This window comes from Oncorhynchus tshawytscha, linkage group LG13, assembly GCF_018296145.1.
Source record: "Oncorhynchus tshawytscha isolate Ot180627B linkage group LG13, Otsh_v2.0, whole genome shotgun sequence".
NCBI lineage: Eukaryota > Metazoa > Chordata > Actinopteri > Salmoniformes > Salmonidae > Oncorhynchus > Oncorhynchus tshawytscha.
Genome location: NC_056441.1, coordinates 68,885,112 through 68,906,650, shown reverse-complemented (window position 1 = coordinate 68,906,650; position 21,539 = coordinate 68,885,112). Strand labels below are relative to the sequence as shown.

The window sequence follows — 21,539 nt, the reverse complement described above, 5'->3', positions numbered from 1 at the left end:
CCTTTTTGGTTGGTACATGACTCCATCTGTGAGCAAATTAAAGCGCATTAGACTTTCTGTTGATTTGATGTGCTAGACTGGACAGTTTGTCTGTCATGACTGACCCCACAACATCATAGCACACTGACAGTACATAGCAAGCACTCAACATATGAGTATCCAACATGTTCTGCCAAAGTGGAACAGTGGAGGGAAAGTCCAAATTGCTAACAAGTTAGCACAGGGCTTGAGATAAAAAATAATGGTTGACTGATTAACTGGTAGCCTAAGTATGAACGCAGAGATGAGGATTGGGGGATTAAGAGGGACGATGGGGAACAGACGTAGAGACAGAGAGGGGGAGGGAAGAAAATGAGGAGTGTGGAGAAGAGCATGGTGGGAGGGCCAGGTAAACAGAGCGAGCAGGAGAGACACTGGACCTGGCTGTACTTGTCAGTACAAGCTCCGAGCAAAGCCTTATACAGACTTCTCAGAGCGTGTGCCTCTGTGCACTGCAGTTTCCTGTTAACCCCTCACTGACTGAGAAATTATAGGCTCCGATTCTGGCTCTAAATGTCTGAGTTTCTATATTTTGTTTATTTATTCAACGAAACGTTGTCATTGAGTTTGGTTTGTTGGTAGGTGTTGTCTGTCTGTGTATTCAGACTGTAAACTTTATCATAATGTTTATCAGTTAGGTTGCTAATTTGTCATCTTGACAAACAGGATATTTTCATAACCTTTGCAGCAGCACTTGGTTATGATTTTGACATGTGCAGCAGCCACGTCCAACAAAGTTAATTTTTCAAGGGTATGTGAAAATTCCTCAGATTAAGACTGTCCATTCCTTGTTTGAGTTATTTTAATGCTCAGCCAGCCAGTGACCTATTGGCTCTCACAGTACAACACCTCTTAATTAAATGAACTGGTCAGCTAGTTAATGCTTAGCTTAATTGCTAGTCTGGACTCTTAATGCAGTCCTTGAAAGTTAGTTATGTGTGCTGCTTGGACACTGTCACAGGAATAAGTTGTTTATGGACTTTTTTCCCCCATGGTTCATTCAGATGTTAACGTGTGGAAAAACATGTGCATCCATGTAGCATGCCTGCCAACCCTGTGAACTGTGTGTGTGTGGCCTGCTTTAACATGGGAGTCTCAATGTCTGTAGATGTATCAATAATTCACTCCTCACTTTCTCTCCAATTAAAAATGCATCCATTTCCCAGTCCCTTTTCTCTGTACCGTACCAGTTTGGAGCTGCCCTCACTGCTCCATACCTGGGTGGGTTGCATTCACTAAAAACAAATGTGAGCAAACCTTTTTAAATGGAATATTGGCATTCTTGCTGGAAAAGTTTGGCTTGTACTTCTGTGTCTATTGACCATGATCCACATCTCTTTCCTCACATGTTGTCCCCAGCCAGGGACATCTTTATTTAATTTTTCTTTCTAGCACTTCCTCCTTTCTGCACATGCTTACCTAACAAACATTTAGGTCAACAGTGGGCACATGACTGGGTAAACCTGAATGGGTGAGTTTGTGTGAGCGTGTGTCTATTGTTCACTAGTCAGGCTGAGTCAACCCTTATTAGGCATTGCTGGGAGCAGGAAGTGGGCTGTGGCTACAGAGCTGTGTCACAGGAAGTGGGAGATTGTATCACAGACTGGAGAGTGGTGAAATGGGAGAAGAGCTGGAAAAGGAGAGAAATGAGGCATGCTCTCTGATGGTCTGTTCCCTCTCCTTCGCTCTGTCTTCCTCTCATCACACTTACTAGACTTTAAGCCAAAATACTGTGGGCTACACATACTGCAATGTAAACTGGCGAAATTGTTGTGAAAGAGCAAGTAAGGCATTTCACTGTACTAGTGAACGTGACAATAACTTGAAACTAGCTAGCAGGATTTATGTGTATTGTCAGCTAATTTGATGTGTAGGGATGAGAAAATAAACCCTTTCAATTGTCTGCACATGCTTGTGGATTGTTGCGTTATTCAATATTGTAATGTTTTAGAAGAACGATTGCTCGGATTAAGTAGCTTGCTTAGTGGCTACTGTGGAAGGTAAGGCAAGGATGTAATGTGATTTCAAAAGTAGAAATCTACAGTTGAAGTCGGAAGTTGACATACACCTTATCCAAATACATTTAAACTCAGTTTTTCACAATTCCCGATATTTAATCCCAGCAAAAATTCCCTGTTTTAGGTCAGTTAGGATCACCACTTTATTTTAAGAATGTGAAATATCAGAATAATAGTAGAGAATTATTTCAGCTTTTATTTCTTCACATTCCTAGTGGGTCAGAAGTTTACATGCACTCAATTCGTATTTGGTAGCATTGATTGTTTAACTTCGGTCAAATGTTTCGTGTAGCCTTCCACAATCTTCCCACAATAAGTTGGGTGAATTTTGGCCCATTCCTCCTGACAGCTGGTGTAACTGAGTCAGGTTTCTAGGACTCCTTGATCGCACAGAATTTTTCAGTTCTGCCCACAAATTTTCTATAAGATTGAGGTCAGGGCTTTGTCATGGCCACTCCAATACCTTGACTTTGTTGTCCTTAAGCCATTATGCCACAACATTGGAAATATGCTTGGGGTCATTGTCCATTTGGGAGACCCATTTGCGACCAAGATGTCTTGAGATGTTGCTTGAATATATCCACATAATTTTCCTTCCTCAATATCTATTTTGTGAAGTGCACCAGTCCCTCCTGCAGCAAAGCACCCCCACAACATGATGCTGCCATCCCTGTGCTTCACATTTGGGATGGTGTTCTTTGGCTTGCAAGCCTCCTTTTTCCTCCAAACATAACGATGGTCATTATGGTCAAACGGTTCTATTTTTGTTTCATCAGACCAGAGGACATTTCTCCAAAAAGTACGATCTTTGTCCCCATGTGCAGTTGCAAACTGTAGGCTGGCTTTTTTATAGGGGTTTTGGAGCAGTGGCTTCTTCCTTGCTGAGCAGCCTTTCAGGTTAATTCGATATAGTACTCATTTTTACTGTGGATATAGATACTTTTGTACCTGTTTACTCCAGCATCTTCACAGGGTCCTTTTGCTGCTGTTCTGGGATTGATTTGCACTTTTTGCACCAAAGTACATGAATCTCTAGGAGACAGAACACTTTTCCTTCCTGAGCGGTGTGACGGCTACGTGGTCCCATGGTGTTTATACTTGAGTACTATTGTTTGTACAGATGAACGTGGTACCTTCAGGCGTTTTGGAAATTGCTCCTAATGATGAACCAGACTTGTGGAGGTCTACAATTTTCTTTTTCTGAGGTCTTGGCTGATTTCTTTTGATTTTCCCATGATGTCAAGCAAAGAGGCACTGAGTGAAGGTAGGCCTTGAAATGCATCCACAGGTACACCTCCAATTGACTCAAATTATGTCAATTAGCTTATCAGAAGCTTTTAAAGCCATGACATAATTTTCGGGAATTTTCCAAGCTGTTTAAAGGCACAGTCAACTTTGTATGTGAACATCTGACCCACTGGAATTGTGATACAGTGAAATAATCTCTAAACAATTGTTGGAAAAATGACTTGTCCTAACTGACTTGCCAAAACTATAGTTTGTTAACAAGAAATTTGTGGAGTGGTTGAATAACCAGTTTTGACTTCTCCTGTGTGTGTGAGCCTTGACATGAGCCAGAGCATCTGGGAGGCCCTCACCATCTGTCATTGTCACCCTGCCAGCACCATGTCACCATGCCTGGCTCTAGTTAGTGACACTGGTCTGTCAGTGCCACTGCACATAAGCCTACTTGCGTAACACTGCAGTCCTCTCCTATAGATCGGTTTTGTATTTCCAGTAGTGTCTACATTTTGTTTAATTTCTCTTATATACCAGGTGCTGTGAAAGTGCCACGGTTTGTATTAGCTGGTACATTTTCCCTAAGAACAGGTTGCATTTCCAGTGTTATTTTTCTGTCTGTGGGACTTAATGCAAAGCTGCCCCAGGAGCCTGCATGGCAGTCAGCTATTTGTAGGGGCTCTCCCTGTGGGTGGGTGGGAGGAGATGTTGATGTTTTGCAGGTGGAAGGTTCCAGATCCTCCTCTCAGACCCGGAGCACAGCCAAGCTTCCGGTCTTTGTCAGCCTCCATTGTTGTTACCAAACAATCTTGTTTTGGATCAAACCATCTCTCCTCTTGTCATAAAATTTGCAATTTAATGGGTCCTTCCATGAAGAGTGCCTTTTTGTGTCCCTTTTGATATTTTAAGTAGAAATTGTGGACCAATATTGAATTTTAAAAGCCTGTTCTATTAAATGAAGTGCATTTTAACATAGACCCCATGGCGAAATCAATAAGATTTTAAATATGATTTAAGACTTGCTAAAGTGCCAAAATTCTTAATTTTGACATGTCCCTTTTGTGTGTCCTCTATTTATTTTACCTTTTATTTATTTAGGGAAGTCAGTTAAGAACTAATTCTTATCAATGATGGCCTAGCAACAGTGGGTTAACTGCCTTGTTCAGGGGCAGAACGACAGATTTTTACCTTGTCAACTCAGGGATTCGATCTAGCAACCTTTCGGTTACTAGTCCAACGCTCTAACCACTAGGCTACCTACTGCCTGTGAGTTCTAGGAAGATTTTAACCCACTTAACCCCAACATTTAACCCACTTAACACCAAGTTTTGACAATCATTGTAAAGCCCTAGTTATTTTGTTGCTTGACAAAGTAATTTCTGAAGATTAAATAAATCATAATCTGATTGAGTGATTCATTTACATCTGTCCCTCGTTTTTAAGGTCAACCCTGTTACTTTTACTGAACTCTTGTTTTAATACGCTGAAATTATTACTTTTTAAAATATTATTTTCAAAAGAAACATTGTAAATCAAACAAATCATTGTGTAAAAGCTGGTGAGCTGCTTCTATTCTTTTTGTCCAATTTCTGCTGTTTTGTGTTGGAAAACCCAGCGGGTCAGTTATAACACGTCAACCCTGTTACTCATAGGGGGCTAGAAATGTTTTAACAATTTGAAACATTTTTATGAAGCTTGCATTCAATTGCCACTCGCTGTTGCAAACAAGTTTCCATTCCCCATCACCAGGAGATTCATGGATGATTTTAAGATGAAATCGTCAACTCTTACGTTCAATTTGGCACTTATTATAGTCATTTTTTCATTTAACTTCTTGAGATGGGAAAACAGGTTTTTTTATGAAATTGAACATGTGCTTTTTGACATTTCACCTCATTTTAACATTTGATCAAAAGTAAATATATGTATTTTTTTTTACCAAGTTACATGTCTCAAAAGGCACCAAATTGGTGGAATGACCCTACTGTGTTCTTGCTCTTTTACTCCCTCTGTCTCTGTCTGGTCTGTTTTGCCTACTCTTCCTCTATCTCTTCCCACACTGTCGTTCACACACACTAACGTCTGGTAAATGCATCAGTGCATATATTGTCATAATACACGTCAAGAGAGGGCCTACACTTTGACTATACACCCACAGGTGTATAAATGGCCTGTTGATTGTGATGAAGAGACACCATTCAATATGGTGTATTACCTGTTGCCTCCTCCCTTCATTAAGAGTTTATTGTGCTGGCTTGCATCAGTGGGTCCATTGACAGCCATAGTGTGACAGTGGCTGGGTGAGTTTGACCAGAGCAACTGGATGATGGACTGGCTCAACTCTCAAGCTTGTCTTGTTTATGGCAGCATGTGAACTGGCTAATGTTTCTGATTCTTTCTCCCCCTCTGCTCCCTGTCCTGTCTTCTCCCCTCCTTCTCTTCCTACTCCTCTGTACTCTACCATACTTGCCCCTGGTTCCCTCCTCCATTTACCCCTCCCCCAACACATCCCTTAATTAAGTGTTTTTTTGCATAATAAGTAATACTAAATAATTACATTGTACAATAACTGATTTTTCAATACCGATCATTGGAGGACCAAAAAAAGCCGGTACCGCTTGATCGGCCAATTAAAAAAAAAACAATTTTATTTTTTTGTTGTAATTAATGACAATTACCACTGCTCAGTCAGACTGTTCTATCAAATCTTATACGTAATTATAATAAACACACAGAAATACAAGCCTTTGGTCATTAATATGGTCAAATCTGGAAACTATCATTTCGAAAACATAACATTTATTCTTTCAGTGAAATACGGAACCGTTCCGTATTTTATTGAACGGGTGGCAACCCTAAGTCTAAATATTACTGTTACATTGCACAACCTTCAATGTTATGTCATAATTATGTAAAAAATCTGGCAAATTAATTACAGTCTTTGTTAGGAATAAATGTCCTTTCAACAGTTTGTAACGAGGCAGGCAGCCCAAACTGCTGCATTTTCCCTGACTCCACTTGCACTGAACACAAGAGAATTGACACAATTTCCCTAGTTAATATTGCTGCTAACATTAATTTAACTACATATGCAGGTTTAAAAATATATATTGATTATGGTTAGGTACATTATTGCAACGATTGTGCTTTTTTCGCTAATGCGCTTTTGTTAAATCAAGTTAAGTAGGCTGTGATTCAATGGTAAATTTAACAGGCACTGCATTGATTATATGCAACGCAGAACAAGCTAGTTAACCTAGTAATTGCATTACCATGTGTAGTTACAGTGGGGCAAAAAAGTATTTAGTCAGCCACCAATTGTGCAAGTTCTCCCACTTAAAAAGATGAGGCCTGTAATTTTCATCATAAGTACACTTCAACTATGACAGACAAAATGAGAAAGAAAATCACATTGTAGGATTTTTAATATATTTATTTGCAAATTATGGTGGAAAATAAGTATTTGGTCACCTACAAACAAGCAAGATTTCTGGCTCTCACAGACCTGTAACTACTTCTTTAAGAGGCTCCTCTGTCCTCCACTCGTTACCTGTATTAACCTCTTGGATATAGAGGGCGCTATTTTAATTTTTGGATGAAAAACGTTCCCGTTTTAAACAAGATATTTTGTCACGAAAAGATGCTCGACTATGCATATAATTGACAGCTTTGGAAAGAAAACTCTGACGTTTCCAAAACTGCAAAGATATTGTCTGTGAGTGTCACAGAACTGATGTTACAGGCGAAACCCAGATAAAAATCCAATCAGGAAGTGCCGCATTTTTTGAAACCGCCTCATGCCAATCACTCCTTATATGGCTGTGAATGAGCTACGAATGAGCTTACGTTTTCCACGCATTCCCCAAGGTGTCTACAGCATTGTGACGTCTTTTTAGGCATTTCTATTGGAGAATGGCTGTAAGGGACCATATATAGCGAGTGGTCACATGGTGTCTCCCGGAGAAAATCTTGCGTAAAATACTGAGGTAGCCATTTTTCCAATCGTTTCTTATGAGAAACCAATTGCCTAGATGGATATATTATCGAATACATATGTTAAAAACACCTTGAGGATGGATCCTAAACAACGTTTGCCGTGTTTGTCGATATTATGGAGAAAATTTTGAAAAAAGTTTGGCGTTATAGTTTAAGTATTTTTCGGTCGATTTCTCAGCCATGCATGATGAACAAACAGGAGCTTTTTCGCCTACAAAAATATTTTTTTGGGGAAAAAAGGAACATTTGCTATCTAACTGGGAATCTCCTGAGTGAAAGCATCTGAAGTTCTTCAAAGGTAAATTATTTAATTTGGTTGCTTGTCTTATTTTTCGTGAAAATGTTGCCTGCTGCCAGCAGAGTCTAGCATAGCATTATGCCATGATAAACTTACACAAATGCTTGTCTAGCGTTGGCTGTAATGCATATTTTGAAAATCTGAGATGACAGTGTTAACAAAAGGCTAAGCTTGTGTTTGAATATATTTATTTCATTTCATTTGCGATTTTCATGAATAGGAAAAGTTGCGTTATGGTAATGCGCTTGAGGCTATGATTACGCTCCCGGATACGGGATTGCTAGTCGCAAGAAGCACCAGTTTGAACTTGTTATCACTATATAAAAGACACCTGTCCAGAACCTCAGTCACACTCCAAACTCCACTATGGCCAAGACCAAAGAGCTGTCAATGGACACCAGAAACAAAATTGTAGACCTGCACCAGGCTGGGAAGACTGAATCTGCAATAGGTAAGCAGCTTGGTTTGAAGAAATCAACTGAGGGAGCAATTATTAGGAAATGGAAGACATACATGACCACCCAGAAGCATGGGGGTGGAAACATCATGCTTTGGGGCTGTTTTTCTGCAAAGGGACCAGGACGACTGATCCGTGTAAAGGAAATAATGAATGGGGCCATGTATCATGAGATGGAAGGAGGTTTTCACTCAATCAGCAAGGGCATTGAAGATGAAATGTGGCTGGGTCTTTCAGCATGACAATGATCCCAAACACACCGCCCGGGCATTGAAGGAGTGGCTTCGTAAGAAGCATTTCAAGGTCCTGGAGTGGCCTAGCCAGTCTCCAGATCTCAACCCCATAGAAAATCTTTTTAGGGAGTTGAAAGTCTGTGTTGCCCAGCAACAGCCCCAAAACATCACTGCTCTAGAGGAGATCTACATGGAGGAATGGGCCAAAATACCAGCAACAGTGTGTGAAAACTTTGAAGACTTACAGAAAATGTTTGACCTCTGTCATTGCCAACAAAGGGTATATAACAAAGTAGTGAGATTGATTTAAAAAAGAAAAAAAGTTTAATGCTAGCTAGCAACTTTCCTTGGCTCCTTGCAGCCACAAGGTCCTTTTGATGCTGCACTCGCGTAACATGTGGTCAGCCTGCCACCCAGTCTCCTCGTGGATATAATCGGTGTCCATAAAGGCAGATTACCGGTTGTTATGAAAACTTGAAATCGGCCATGCTGATTAATCGGTCGACCTCTAACAATAGCTCTCTTTCTGTCTCCTCTCCCTTAGTGAGTCCAGTATCTGCCAGGCTCGGGCCACGGTGATGATCTATGATGATGGGAATAAGAAGTGGCTCCCGGCAGGAACCGGGCCTCAGAACTTCAGCAGGGTCCAGATCTACCACAACCCCTCTACTAACGCCTTCAGAGTGGTGGGACGCAAGATGCAGACAGATCAACAGGTTGTGTGTGTGCGTGCATGTTTCACTGATTGTGTGATGTTGTACATCAACAGTACCAACAAGCCCTGCCAGCTGTACAACTGTGAATCAGCCCTTTTTCCACCTGTGGCCATGCGCAGGCACACGAACACCACTAACTTCCTCAGTAACACAAGCACAGACTCTACACCAGGTTCTCTGTGCTGGGTCAAAAGGCTGTGTTCTGTCTCCTATAGTTCCCCCATAAGGGCCATTAGGCTAATACAGGCCTGGGTGGCATGGAGCACATGGGGCCTATCAATACTTACACCACCTCTACTGTTACAGCTTTAACAATAAAACTAGACAAACACCACTATATATACTGAACAGAAATATAAACGCAACATGTGAAGTGTTGATTTCATGAGGTGAAATAAAAGATCTCATAAATTATCCATACCCACAAAGCTTATTTCTCTCCTATTTTGTGCACACATTTGTTTACATCCTTGCTAGTGAGCATTTCTCATTTGCCAAGATTATCCATCCACCTGACAGGTGTGGCATATCAAGAAGCTGATTAAACAGCATGACCATTACACAGGTGCACCTTGTGCTGGGGACAATAAAAGGCCACTCTAAAATGTGCAGTTTTGGTACACTAGACTATGCCACAGTCTAAAGTTTTGAGGGAGTGTGCAATTGGCATGATGCCTGCAATAATTTCCACAAGAGTTCTTGCCAGAGAATGTCATGTTTTTTAGAGAATTTGGCAGTACATCCAACCACCCTCACAACCGCAGGCCATGTGTAACCATGCCAGCCCAGGACCTCCACATCTGGCTTCTTAACCTGAGGGATCATCTGAGGTCAGCCATCCGGACAGCTGATTAAACTGAGGAGTATTTCTGTCTGTAATTAAGCCCTTTTGTAGGGAAAAATTGATTGGCTGGGCCTGGCTCCCCAATGGGTGGGCCTATTCCCACCCATGGTTGCACCCCCCCCGCCCAGTCATGTAAAATCAATAGATTAGGGCCAAATGAATTTATTTAAATTTAATGATTTCCTTTTATGAACTGTAACTCAGTAAAATCGTTGCATTTATGTTCATTAATAGATACAGTATCTCACCACCCCATCCCTCTCTCCATATCATCCTTTCATTAAACATCCAGTCGCCTGAGTGTTCCCCCTAGACGTATGTTTCCTGAGAGGTGGTTGGCCAGCTCAACCACTTCCTGTGACAATTTAAGGATGCCTTCCCCATCTCTCATTACTGTCGCCTCTGTTTGCGTCTCTCCCCTCCCTCCCGCCCCTTTGTTCTCTTGCTCTCTCTCTTTCTGAGTATCTCTGTCCCTTCTCTCTGTGTCTGCGTCTCTCTCTCCCTGACTCTTTTGGCGCGGGAAGTTAAGGCGCTCGCTCCTCCGCTCTGTGGAATTCAGGGGTTGTAAAACAGAAACGATGCATCAGCACATTCAGACTGAGTCACTCAAACCCAGAGCACCGTGACTTGTATTGAATCACCAGGCTGGTGCCACCTGCTGGACGGATATAAACCTAGGGTACATTTCTCTTGTCCAAACTGGCTTCCTCTCCTTGATCTGAAAGCACAGGCTGAGTGCAATATGGGAAAAGCTTTCAATTAGGGAAGATTAGACTGAGATGCACCCTAAACACGAACACTTAGAGCAGGGTGATATATCATCTAATGGATCCACATACTGGTATGGATTTTTATCACTGAGTGTCAGTATTAAGGTCTAGTATTGCCATAACCAATGTAGTTCCTTCCATACAACATGAGTAAAGACTGTTCTCTTGTCTAAAATCTCCATTTCAACTATACGGAGCCCCACCTTGTTTTTTGATAAAGAAGTGGTATCCATGATATGCCAATGTTGGGAGTGTCATGTCTTGACTCCGACCCCCTTCTCTCTCTAAGGTGGTGATTAACTGTCCGATTGTGAAAGGCCTGAAGTACAATGAGGCCACGCCCAACTTTCATCAGTGGCGAGACGCACGGCAGGTGTGGGGCCTCAACTTTGGCAGTAAGGAGGATGCTGCCCTCTTCGCCAACGGAATCGCCCACGCACTGGAAGTGCTCAATTCCCTGTCAGACGCAGGTACTATTAGAATGGATCGTACATGCAGCCTCAACATGCTTTGCAATTACCTAAAGGCACAGCACTGTCTGAGAAAGAATTGCGAGAGATGCATGTGTAGAAACATGAGCATGACTTGCATCTCACAGCTTTCTTCCTAAGTCATACTCTCTCTCCCTTCTCGATCTCCAGGTTACGCTACCCTCCCACGCCCAGTGTCAAATGGACCCTCCCCAGAGGAACTGGAACAGCAGCGGAGGTACCAAGTGTGGGATATCTGGGGTGGGAGGGGGAGTACAGTACACTCGCCTTTACTTCCAGATTGAGTTGTAATTAAGGGTCAATACAAGTATCATGACAAAATATCTTCGTATGACCAGAGTCCCACTGATCTGGTTTTACATAACCACACATGCACACTGACTCAAAGGATTTGTCGGCATTAGCCTTCCGCTGCTTAGCCCTCAGCCAGCCTCTTGAGGACGGAGTCTGGAAAGCAAAAGAAGGTCAACTCTTTGACGTCGAAATCTATCCTTTCCCACCAACTCCTCTCCCTGTGGACCCCACACTCGCCAAGGATACGCCCAGCTTTTACCCCTCATCTCATTTAGTCTAATGGGCAATATATAACACACTGGGGAGGCTCTGGGATAGGCTGGCGAGATTGTCCATCAAATGGTGGTAGTAATGGTCACAGATATGATTGTCAAGATGTCGCCCCTTACAGTCGGTACCATCTTACGAGCTCCAACTCCTTTGCTATATAGTGACTTTTATCGTGTTTATCTTTTTTTGAACAGAAATGTTCAATTGCTGGAAATGAGCTGTTCCAGACAACTGTGTGATCGATCACGCTCTCCGTAGCCGATGTGAGCAAGACCTTTTTAAACAGGTCAACATTCACAAGGCCGCTGGGCCAGGCGGATTACCAGACCGTGTACTCCGAGCATGCGCTGACCAACTGGAAAGTGTCTTCACTGACATTTTCAACCTCTCCCTGTCGGAGTCTGAAATACCAACATATTTCAAGCAGACCACCATAGTCCCTGTGCCCAAGAACACTAAGGTAACCTGCTTAAATGACTACCAATCCGTAGCATTCACGTCTGTAGCCATGAAATGCTTTGAAAGGCTGGTCATGGCTCACATCAACACCATTATCCCGGAAACCCACTCCAATTTGCATACTGCACCAACAGATCCACAGATGATGCAATCTCTATTGCACTCCACACTGCCCTTTCCCACCTGGACAAAAGGAACACCTATGTGAGAATGCTTTTCATTGACTACAGCTCAGCGTTCAACACCATATTGCCCTCAAATCTCATCACTAAGCTAAGGACCCTGGGACTAAACGCCTCCCCCTGCAACTGGATCCTAAACTTCATGACGGGCCGCCCCAGGTGGTAAGGGTAGGTAACAACACATCCACCATGCTGCTCCTCAACACAGGGGCCCCTAAGGGATGTGTGCTCAGTTCCCTCCTGTACTCCCTGTTCACTCATGACTGCACGGCCAGGCACAACTCCAACGCCATCATGAATTTTGCAGATGGCACAAGTGGTAGGCCTGATCACAGACAACGATGAGAGGCCTGACTGTGTGGTGCAAGGACAACAACCTCTCCCTCAACATGATCAAGACAAAGGAGATGATTGTGGACTATAGGAAAAGGAGGACCGAGCACGCCCCCATTCTCATCGACAGGGCTGTAGTGGAGCAGGTTGAGAGCTTCAAGTTCCATGGCGTCCACATCACTAACAAGCACACCAAGACAGTCGTGAAGAGGGCACAACAAAACCTATTCCCCCGCAGGAGACTAAAAAGATTGGGCATGGGTCCTCAGATCCTCAAAAGGTTTTACAGCTGCACCATCAAGAGCATCCTGACGGGTTGCATCACTGCCTGGTATGGCAACTGTTCGGCCTCTGACCACAAGGCATTACAGAGGGTAGTGCGTACGGCCCAGTACATCACTGGGGCCGAACTCCCTGGCATCCAGGACCTCTATCAGGCAGTGTCAGAGGAAGGCCCAAACCATAGACTGTTCACTCTGCCACCGTCCGGCAAACAGTACCGGAATATCAGCTGTCATACACTACATACGTGCACACACGCGCATACCGACACAGCATGCACGCACACTTTTACACTCATTTGCTGCTGCAACTCTGTTCTTTATTTTACTCTTATTATATATCCTGATGCCTAGTCACTTTACCCTGCTTGTACATACAGTATCTACCTCAAGTACCTCGTAGCTCTGCTCATTTTATTTGGTACTGGTACTCCCTGTATGTAGCTCCATTCTTGTGTATTTCATTCCTTTTGTGACTTTTATTTTTAAACTCTGCATCATTGGGAAGTGCTCGTAAGCAAATGTTTCACAGTAAAGTCTACACCAGCCTTCAGTCAACCAAGAGTGCTTTCAAAGTGTGTGTGTGTGTGTGGCAGCTGCAGGTCCTGTGGGTGACAGATGTGCTGGGGTAGGGGACCTGGATTGACACCGGATTAGGGCTTCTTGGCCAAATGTGTACTTTCATTTCAGTGCTGGACTAATCAGGAGCTCCTTCACCAACCCAGCATAGCTGCATATTCAGCACAAGTTAATAACAGATATGCTCTTCAGTCTAACGCTGCTCCAGAGCCATTTGTCACAATTAGACAGTGCCCACAAGGATTGTTTGAACATGGTTGTTGCTTTAATTAAATAACTGCTGGTACACTTGCCATGTCATTAGTGTGGAAAGATGAAAACCAAAATGTAATTTCTCTGCCAGGTCACCTCTGGCTTGAGACCTCCTTTTCAGGGAGGATGTGGTGCCTTCCCATTCATCCCTTCACCAGATACATTGTTATATTATTTGTGCCTCTTAATCTATTGACTGTTTGGGTGTGTTTAGTTTGTTTGTTTGTTTGCCTCTTAATGTTAATCCCCATGAGTTTTATCCCTGTAGGCTGGAGCAGCAGAGGCTGGAACAGCAGGAGACAGAGCGTCAGGAGAGAGAGAGGCAGGAGAGAGAGAGACAAGCTGCAGCAGGTCAGAGGTCACACTGACGGCAATACAATTAGCCTATTTGAACACACCTTTTATTTGTTTTACCCATTCCCTGAACGTAGTACACTGACTGTCTTAACTTTTTATTTATTTTTAGTGCCCGCTGCATCGTTGGCTCCCCCAGCACCTCCGGGCCCTCCTCCACCCCCCGGCCCTCCTCCGTCTGGGCCCCCTCCACCCCCGGGACCTCCTCCCCCAGGACCCCCGGCCGCAGGATCAGGACCCCCGCCCGCCCCACCACTGCCCTCCCCGGGAGGAGATGGGGGTCTAGGGGGAGGTGCAGGGGGCCTGGCGGCAGCCTTAGCCGGGGCCAAGCTCCGCAGAGTGGCCAAGGTGAGAGAGAGAGAAAGTGGCATCAGGATTAGAATTAGCTTAACGATAGTTTTGTATCTATCTCCACATTTATGCAACCACCATTCATTTCTGATTTGGACTTCAATGCCATTCATTTTGAATGCGGAGCCTCTGTTTTGCAATGCTAGCAAGAGCTAAAGTGTTGTGTCGATACTGATACTCTAACATCTCCTGTGTCTTCTTACCGCCCTCTGTAGGAGGATAGTGGTGCTACTGCTGCTGCAGCACCGGCTGCCAAGCCTGATCAAAGCCACACCAGTGCCTCCATCGGTGGTGGTGGTGGTGGTGGAGGAGGCTTGATGGGTGAGATGGCATCCATCTTGGCACGGAGGTAGGTGGCACTGAAGAGCGCACTCCTATAAATGAACAGATCCATACGCCTCAGTCTATAGCGCTGTGTATGCCCCTCTATGGCGCTGATCTAGCTTGGTGAATCTTTAAGTGTTGTCTCAAACTCTTACTCTCCTTTCATGTCTGTCTGTCTTGTTCAGGAAAAAAATGGCAGACGGTGGGGCTAAGCCACCTGCTAAAATGGCAGATAATGTAAGTATTTGTTAGTTTATTGGCCAACTATGTTGTGAATACAGATTTGAAAGGTGTCCATGTAGTCAGAAAACACATGTTTTGCTTGTCTAACTGTTTCTTTTCTCCCTACAGGAATACTCAGAGTCCCAAGGCCAAAGTGGTGAGAACCGTCTGTGTGTCAGTCTGTTTTGCTTGTATCTGGAAGACAAATTTGCTTAATATTAGACTTTTATACAGTTTGGATTTAAAATATGCCTCTGCTTTTTAGACACTCTTGGACGAAGACCTTGGGAGAAATCAGCCACTATGCCAAGGTAAGGTTTCAGCTTCCTATGCTCTCCGTGTCTGTAGTAAGAACAGCCTGTGTGGACGCATGTCAATCTCAGAATTCAAAGAGGTGTGTGTGTGTGTGTGTGTGTGTGTGTGTGTGTGTGTGTGTGTGTGTGTGTGTTGATTGTGTCCCGTTCTAAGAGCAGTGTGTGTCTCACAAACAGGAATCACTCCATCTCCAAGAGCATGGACTCCACCTCTCCCTTGTCCCAAGGTCCCAGGTACAAAGTCCCTTCCCTGACAAGACAACAGGACTGACGCTTTGCTGCTCTTCCTAACATACCGTCCCACCTCCCTTCCATCTGTCAGGTCAACAGGGGCACAGCTTCAAAGAGTGGTGCTGGGCCATTGTTCTGTTGACAGCACCACCTAGTGGACTGCAGAACGCTGTGACTTCTGTGACAGCTTTTATCATCTCTGCTCAAAAAGCTGCAGGATTCCATTCTGATATGTGAATTAATATTTTTTAAATTTGTATTTATTTATTTGTACCAAAGAAAACAAGTGATGGACAACAATACAGATTTGTTAAATATATTTTTTAAATGCTGTGGAGGTGTGGTTGGAAGCCCAAGGGCTTCTATTAAAACAACACCACAAAAAAACAAAATACAATACATGAGTACAAAAGCGTTTGTTAAAACGGATAACAAAACCTACTAATTATAAATTAATTGATCAGTAATCACGCAAACCATTTTAGTATGAGTTAGGCTATATGGAGGGGATTACTGAATAGTTTGGTTCATCAGGCAGACCCCCAGTTATCGCTTAAGGTTATTGCCAAAACAGAATCCCTCAATGTGAAGATAAGCATTTCAGAGTATGTTACCTCTATATCTGATAGATAATTGACTATGTGAGAGATTTCAGAATTTACCTGGAAGAATCCATTGACGGGTTTAGGTAAACTGTCTCGGGAGGTATGAATATTTGTAGATGAAAGTGCACAACTGGCGTACATTAATGTCGTAAATAGACACAATATTGAGTTTCTTAAACAAAGGTGCAGATGGAGCCAGGTAATTAGAGGAGGTAGCTAGTCTTGAGTAATTTGTGTAGGTAGGAGGCATGTGTACTGGCCCAGACAATATTACAGTAAATGAGATATGGGTAAATGTAAACTATAGTATAGAGTTAGGAAGCGAGCCTGATGACCCAAACCACTAATCTTTCTGATGATACCAACAGATTTCATCACTTTGCTGCAGACAAATTGAATATGATCTTTCCAGGATAACTTTTCATCAATTACAACTCCAAGGAATCTAGTGGATGTGACTTCCATTTCATTCAATTGAGATTTTGGCTCTTTATAAATAAATAAAATGTTTTTACAATATTTCTTATTGTAAAGAAAATGAAGTACAGTAGAAGACACAGCAGCACGGTCATTGATATAGATTAGGGATAACAAAGGTCCAATTATCGATATCTTGACCCTGGTAGATGCACAGCCATTTGAATAAACACATTGTTCTCTACCATAAACATAACTATATAACCAATTATACACTACCGTTCAAAAGTTTGGGGTCACTTAGAAATGTCCTTGTTTTTTAAAGAAAAACACTTTTTGTCCATTAAAATAACATCAAATTGATCAGTAAATTCAGTGTATACATTGTTAATATTGTATATGACTATTGTAGCTGGAAACGGCTTTAAAGAAAATGTTTTTTTATGGAATATCTACATAGGCGTACAGAGGCCCATTTATCAGCAACCATCACCCCTGTGGCATGTTGTGTTAGCTAATCAAAGTTTATCATTTTAAAAGACTAATTGATCATTAGAAAACCCTTTTGCAATTATGTTAGCACAGCTGAAAACTGACCTTTTTAGACTAGAGTATCTGGAGCTTCAACATTTGGGTTCGATTACAGGCTCAATGGCTAGAAACAAAGAACTTTCTTCTGACACTCGTCAGTCTATTCTTGTTCTGAGAAATGAAGGCTATTCCATGCAAGAAATTGCCAAGAAACTGAAGATCTCGTACAACGCTGTGTACTACTCCCTTCACAGAACAGCGCAAACTGGCTCTAACCAGAATAGAAAGAGTATTGGGAGGCCCCGGTGCACAACTGAGCAAGAGGACAAGTACGTTAGTGTCTAGTTTCAGAAACAGATGCCTCACAAGTGCTCAACTGGCAGCTTCATTAAGTAGTACCTGCAAAACACCAGTCTCAGCATCAACAGTGAAGAGGCGACTCCGGGATGCTGGCCTTCTAGAGGTCCTCTGACCAGTATCTGTTCTTTTGCCCATCTTAATCTTATCTTTTTATTGGCCAATCTGAGATCTGGATTTTTCTTTGCAACTCTGCCTAGAAGACGAGCATCCCGGAGTCGCCTCTTCACTGTTGACATTAATTTGATGTTATTTTAATGGACAAAAAATAGGCTTTTCTTTCAAAAACAAGGACATATCTAAGTGACCCCAAACGTTTTAAAAGTATTCAGACCCTTTACCTAGTACTTTGAAGCATCTTTGGCAGCGATTACAGCCTCAAGTCTTCTTGGGTATGACACTACAAGCTTGGCACACCTGTATTTGGGGAGTTTCTCCTGTTCTTCTCTGCAGATCCTCTCAAGCTCTGAGGTTGGATTGAGAATGTTGCTGCACAGCTTTTTTTCAGCTCTTTCCAGAGATGTTCGATCGAGTTCAAGTCTGGGCTCAGGCTGGGCCACTCAAGGACATTCAGAGACGTGTCCCGAAGCCATTCCTGCGTTGTCTTGACTCTGTGCTTTGGGTCGTTGTCCATTTGGCAGGTGCACCTTCTCATTCATCGGAGGTCCTGAGCACTCTGGAGAAGGTTTTCATCAAGTATCTCTCTGTACTTTGCTCTGTTAATCTTTTCTTCTCCTGAATAGTCTCCCAGTCCCTGCTGCTGAAAATCATCCCCACAGCATGATGCTGTCACCACCATGCTTCACTGTAGGGAATGTGCCAGGTTTCCTCCAAATGTGACACTTGGCATTCAGACCAAAGAATTCTATTTTGGTTTCATCAGACCAGAGAATCTTGTTTCTCATGGTCTGAGAGTCCTTTAGGTGCCTTTTGGCAACTCCATGCAGGCTGTCATGTGCCTTTTTACAGAGGAGTGGCTTCCGTCTGGTCACTCTACCATAAAGGTGGAGTGCTGCAGAGATGGTTTTCCTTCTGGAAGGTTCACAGAGGAACTCTGGAGCTCTGTCAGTGACCATCAGATTCTTGGGCACATCCCTGACCAAGGCCCTTCTCCCCTGTTTGTTCAGTTTGGCCGGGCACCCAGCTCTGGGAAGAGTCATGGTGGTTCCAAACTTATTCCACTTAGGAATGATGGAGGCCACTGTGTTCTTGGGGACCTTGAATGCTGCAGAAATGTTTTGGCTACCCTTCCCCAGATCTGTGCCTTAACACAAACCTGACTCAGCTCTACAGACAATTCCTTCTACCTCATTGCTTTGTTTTTGCCCTGACATGTACTGTCAACTGTGGGACCTTATATAGACAAGTATGTGCCTTTCCAAATCACGTCCAATCAATTGAATTTACCACTGGTTTACTCTAAGTTGAAGAAACATCTCAAGGGATGATCAATGGAAACAGGATGCACCTGAGCTCAATTTCTAGTCTCATAGCAAAGGGTCTGAATACTTATGTAAATAAGATATTTCTGTTCTAAAACTCTGTTTTCACTTTGTCATTATGGGGTATTGTGTGTAGATTGCCGAGGATTTTTATTTATTTAATCAATTTAAGGTTGTAACGTAACAAAATGTGGAAAAAGTCAAGGGGTCTGAATCCTTTCTGATTACACTGTAGATGCCTTTTTCTTATTCAACAGTTGAGGGATGATTTTCCAAGGTTACTTTATATTATTTAAGGATTCTTGGAATTTGATATCCCTTGATGTAGTATAGAATGGAATATTGTATGTTTGGCCTGTTATTTCTGGACATTTGGTGTTGTGGTCAAATGTCATTGAAACTTTGAAAGCCATCCTTGGGTTGTCTGTTTTTCACAGAATGTGGTTTTGTATGTGTGGTGCTTCCTGAGGCCTCTTTGGTGGTGCTATGGTGATGGGTTGGATTGACAGCATAGGTTGTCACAGTGATGAGACTATGCTCGATCTTAATCAGTCCCTCCCTTTCTCTCTCTGCCTCCCCTACCCACTCGCTTTCTTTCCCCCCCATTGCCACACCTCATCTAGGGTGAAGCAAGCAGGTGTTAATAATGATGCTGGAGGTGGTGAAGAGACCGATATTGAGAGGATTAAACAGGTAAATATTATTTTCTGCTGCACCTCTAATGCCAAGACTAGTAAAGACATAATCATATACAATACTAATACTGTAAATTATAGAATGTTTTGATTGCTTCTTGTAGGAGATTCTTGATGAGATGCGGAAGGAGTTACAAAAAGTCAAGGAGGAGATAATCGGAGGTGAGACTGCAGATATTTGTTTTGGGCCACAACCATGTTTCACACAGACTGTTCCAATGACGGTAGTATAAAACTCCAAATTAAGTGAGGGAGATAATAGCAAAGGCACTACTTATTTTGTCAGATGTTGTATTGATTGTTCTTTGTCTCCTGATCCACAGCCTTTATTGAGGAGCTACAGAAGAGGGGCTCCACATAGTTCTGCTAGTGTGGCGGGAGGGATAGAATGGATAGAGGAGGTTGTGGACCTCTCCCCCATCACCCCCTCCAGTGTACCCCAGGGATTTTTCTTTATCTTCCTCACATTCACATACCTACATAATTGCATTTAATTGTACCTTAACCCAGGGAACCGATTTAACAACCACATCCAAACAAAGGACTAGATCACCTGCTGCGTTGATACCAGCTCTCCTTGCTCATCCCTTCTTGTCTCCAACTTTTCCTTCATTTCATGACAACCACTGCAGAGCACATAATCACGGCTGTTGTTGCTCTTACTCCTTGTCATGTACAGTTGTATCTCTTTCCCCCCCCATGTATCTGTCCCATAGAAATCATGCTCCTATTCACTCCCTTCGTCAGACAGACCATTTACTGGGGTATTCAGTAATCAGGGAAGATTATATCATTCATTCTTGTTACTGTAATGGCAGAGTGGATGGTTGGCTTTTGTAAGAATCCTCTTTAACCTGGCACAACTTCAACCTCATACGGCCTTCAAATAAAAACTTTTAGATAGGCCTAGCTTTCAAGGGTTATGTTGTCTTGGCCTATTTTGAGAATGTGGGAGGACCCTACCAGATTGTTCATGGACCCTGTGGTTGATGGCTTTCATCCACAGCACACACTGCTCCCTGCAGGCCTGGTGCACAATGGCAAGAGCTTATACTGCCTTGAAGCAAAGTCTACCGCTCCCAAGTGGTCTGTTCTGTCAATGGCCAAAATCGAGAGACTACGCAAACTTCAATTCTACAGACTTGGAGAAGTCAGAGGAGACATGCAAAGGGAATGTGATGGATGACTGCCCGGAGTGCTGTGAGAGAGGAGAGTGCTGTGGTTCTGTGCTATGGAGGGAATCCTTGTTCTTTCTGCAATGTACTTGGCCTAGAGAAAGTGTGAATTTTGTGTGCCACTCCCTGTGCCACACACTCATCTTTACCTTCTGCTCAAAACAAGACACTAATCATTGGCCAGTGCAGTTGTCCTAAACTGTACTGTTTTCATTTTTAGGTGTGTTTTCTAACTACATTGAAATAGTTATGGAATTTTTTAAATATGTCAATTGGCCATGACCAACTGCCTTGGAGAATATATATTTGTTTTGAGGGAAAATATTAGCAAAACTGAATTGCTGTTTTTATTTTAATTTGAGGTGAATGGGAATTGTTTTGATTTCTTTTTAAGAGAATATTTTGGGTTACTGTTTTTTTTTCTAATAGAGTTTAAGCTTTTTACACTGAAATACAAATAAAACTTTGTAGAGACACTGGATTGGAGATGCCTTTTATAGTCAAATACAGCCGCTTCTTGTAACCCGAGTCTTGGGTTTTACCTTTTGTTGGTCTTTCCATTGAAGTGCATTTCCATCCTTTTCAAGCCTTTAATATTTTCAGGATATTCTGGCTGTCAAGGCATTGAATTGAATTACGATGTTGTGCATGTATTCAATACAGCTCAAACGCATTTATGAACATTTTAAATAGGAAAGAATTAAATGTATTTAGATATTTTCAATATGACACAGCATAGGGGTGGGGGATATAGGAATGTTTTTCTAGTT

At 42.7% G+C, this 21,539-nt stretch overlaps 1 protein-coding gene across 5 annotated transcripts in view; it reads left to right on the top strand.

Annotated features, from left to right (window-relative positions):
• LOC112265600 (vasodilator-stimulated phosphoprotein) overlaps positions 1–21,245 on the top strand; it is a 31,365-nt gene extending 10,120 nt beyond the window's left edge. For 2 of the 5 annotated variants that reach the window (XM_024443086.2, XM_024443085.2), the window contains 13 exons: positions 8,825–9,005; positions 10,900–11,080; positions 11,252–11,318; positions 14,020–14,102; positions 14,218–14,453; positions 14,672–14,805; positions 14,966–15,017; positions 15,132–15,159; positions 15,268–15,313; positions 15,476–15,550; positions 19,523–19,592; positions 19,699–19,756; positions 19,918–21,245. In XM_024443086.2, coding sequence (XP_024298854.1) covers positions 8,825–9,005; positions 10,900–11,080; positions 11,252–11,318; positions 14,020–14,102; positions 14,218–14,453; positions 14,672–14,805; positions 14,966–15,017; positions 15,132–15,159; positions 15,268–15,313; positions 15,476–15,550; positions 19,523–19,592; positions 19,699–19,756; positions 19,918–19,955 — 1,249 coding nt within the window. In that variant the 3' untranslated portion in view covers positions 19,956–21,245. The remainder of the gene's footprint in view (positions 1–8,824; positions 9,006–10,899; positions 11,081–11,251; positions 11,319–14,019; positions 14,103–14,217; positions 14,454–14,671; positions 14,806–14,965; positions 15,018–15,131; positions 15,160–15,267; positions 15,314–15,475; positions 15,551–19,522; positions 19,593–19,698; positions 19,757–19,917) is intronic. The other 3 variants (XM_024443088.2, XM_024443087.2, XM_024443089.2) reach the window with 3 other exon arrangements.
• The last annotated feature ends 294 nt before the right edge of the window (positions 21,246–21,539 follow it).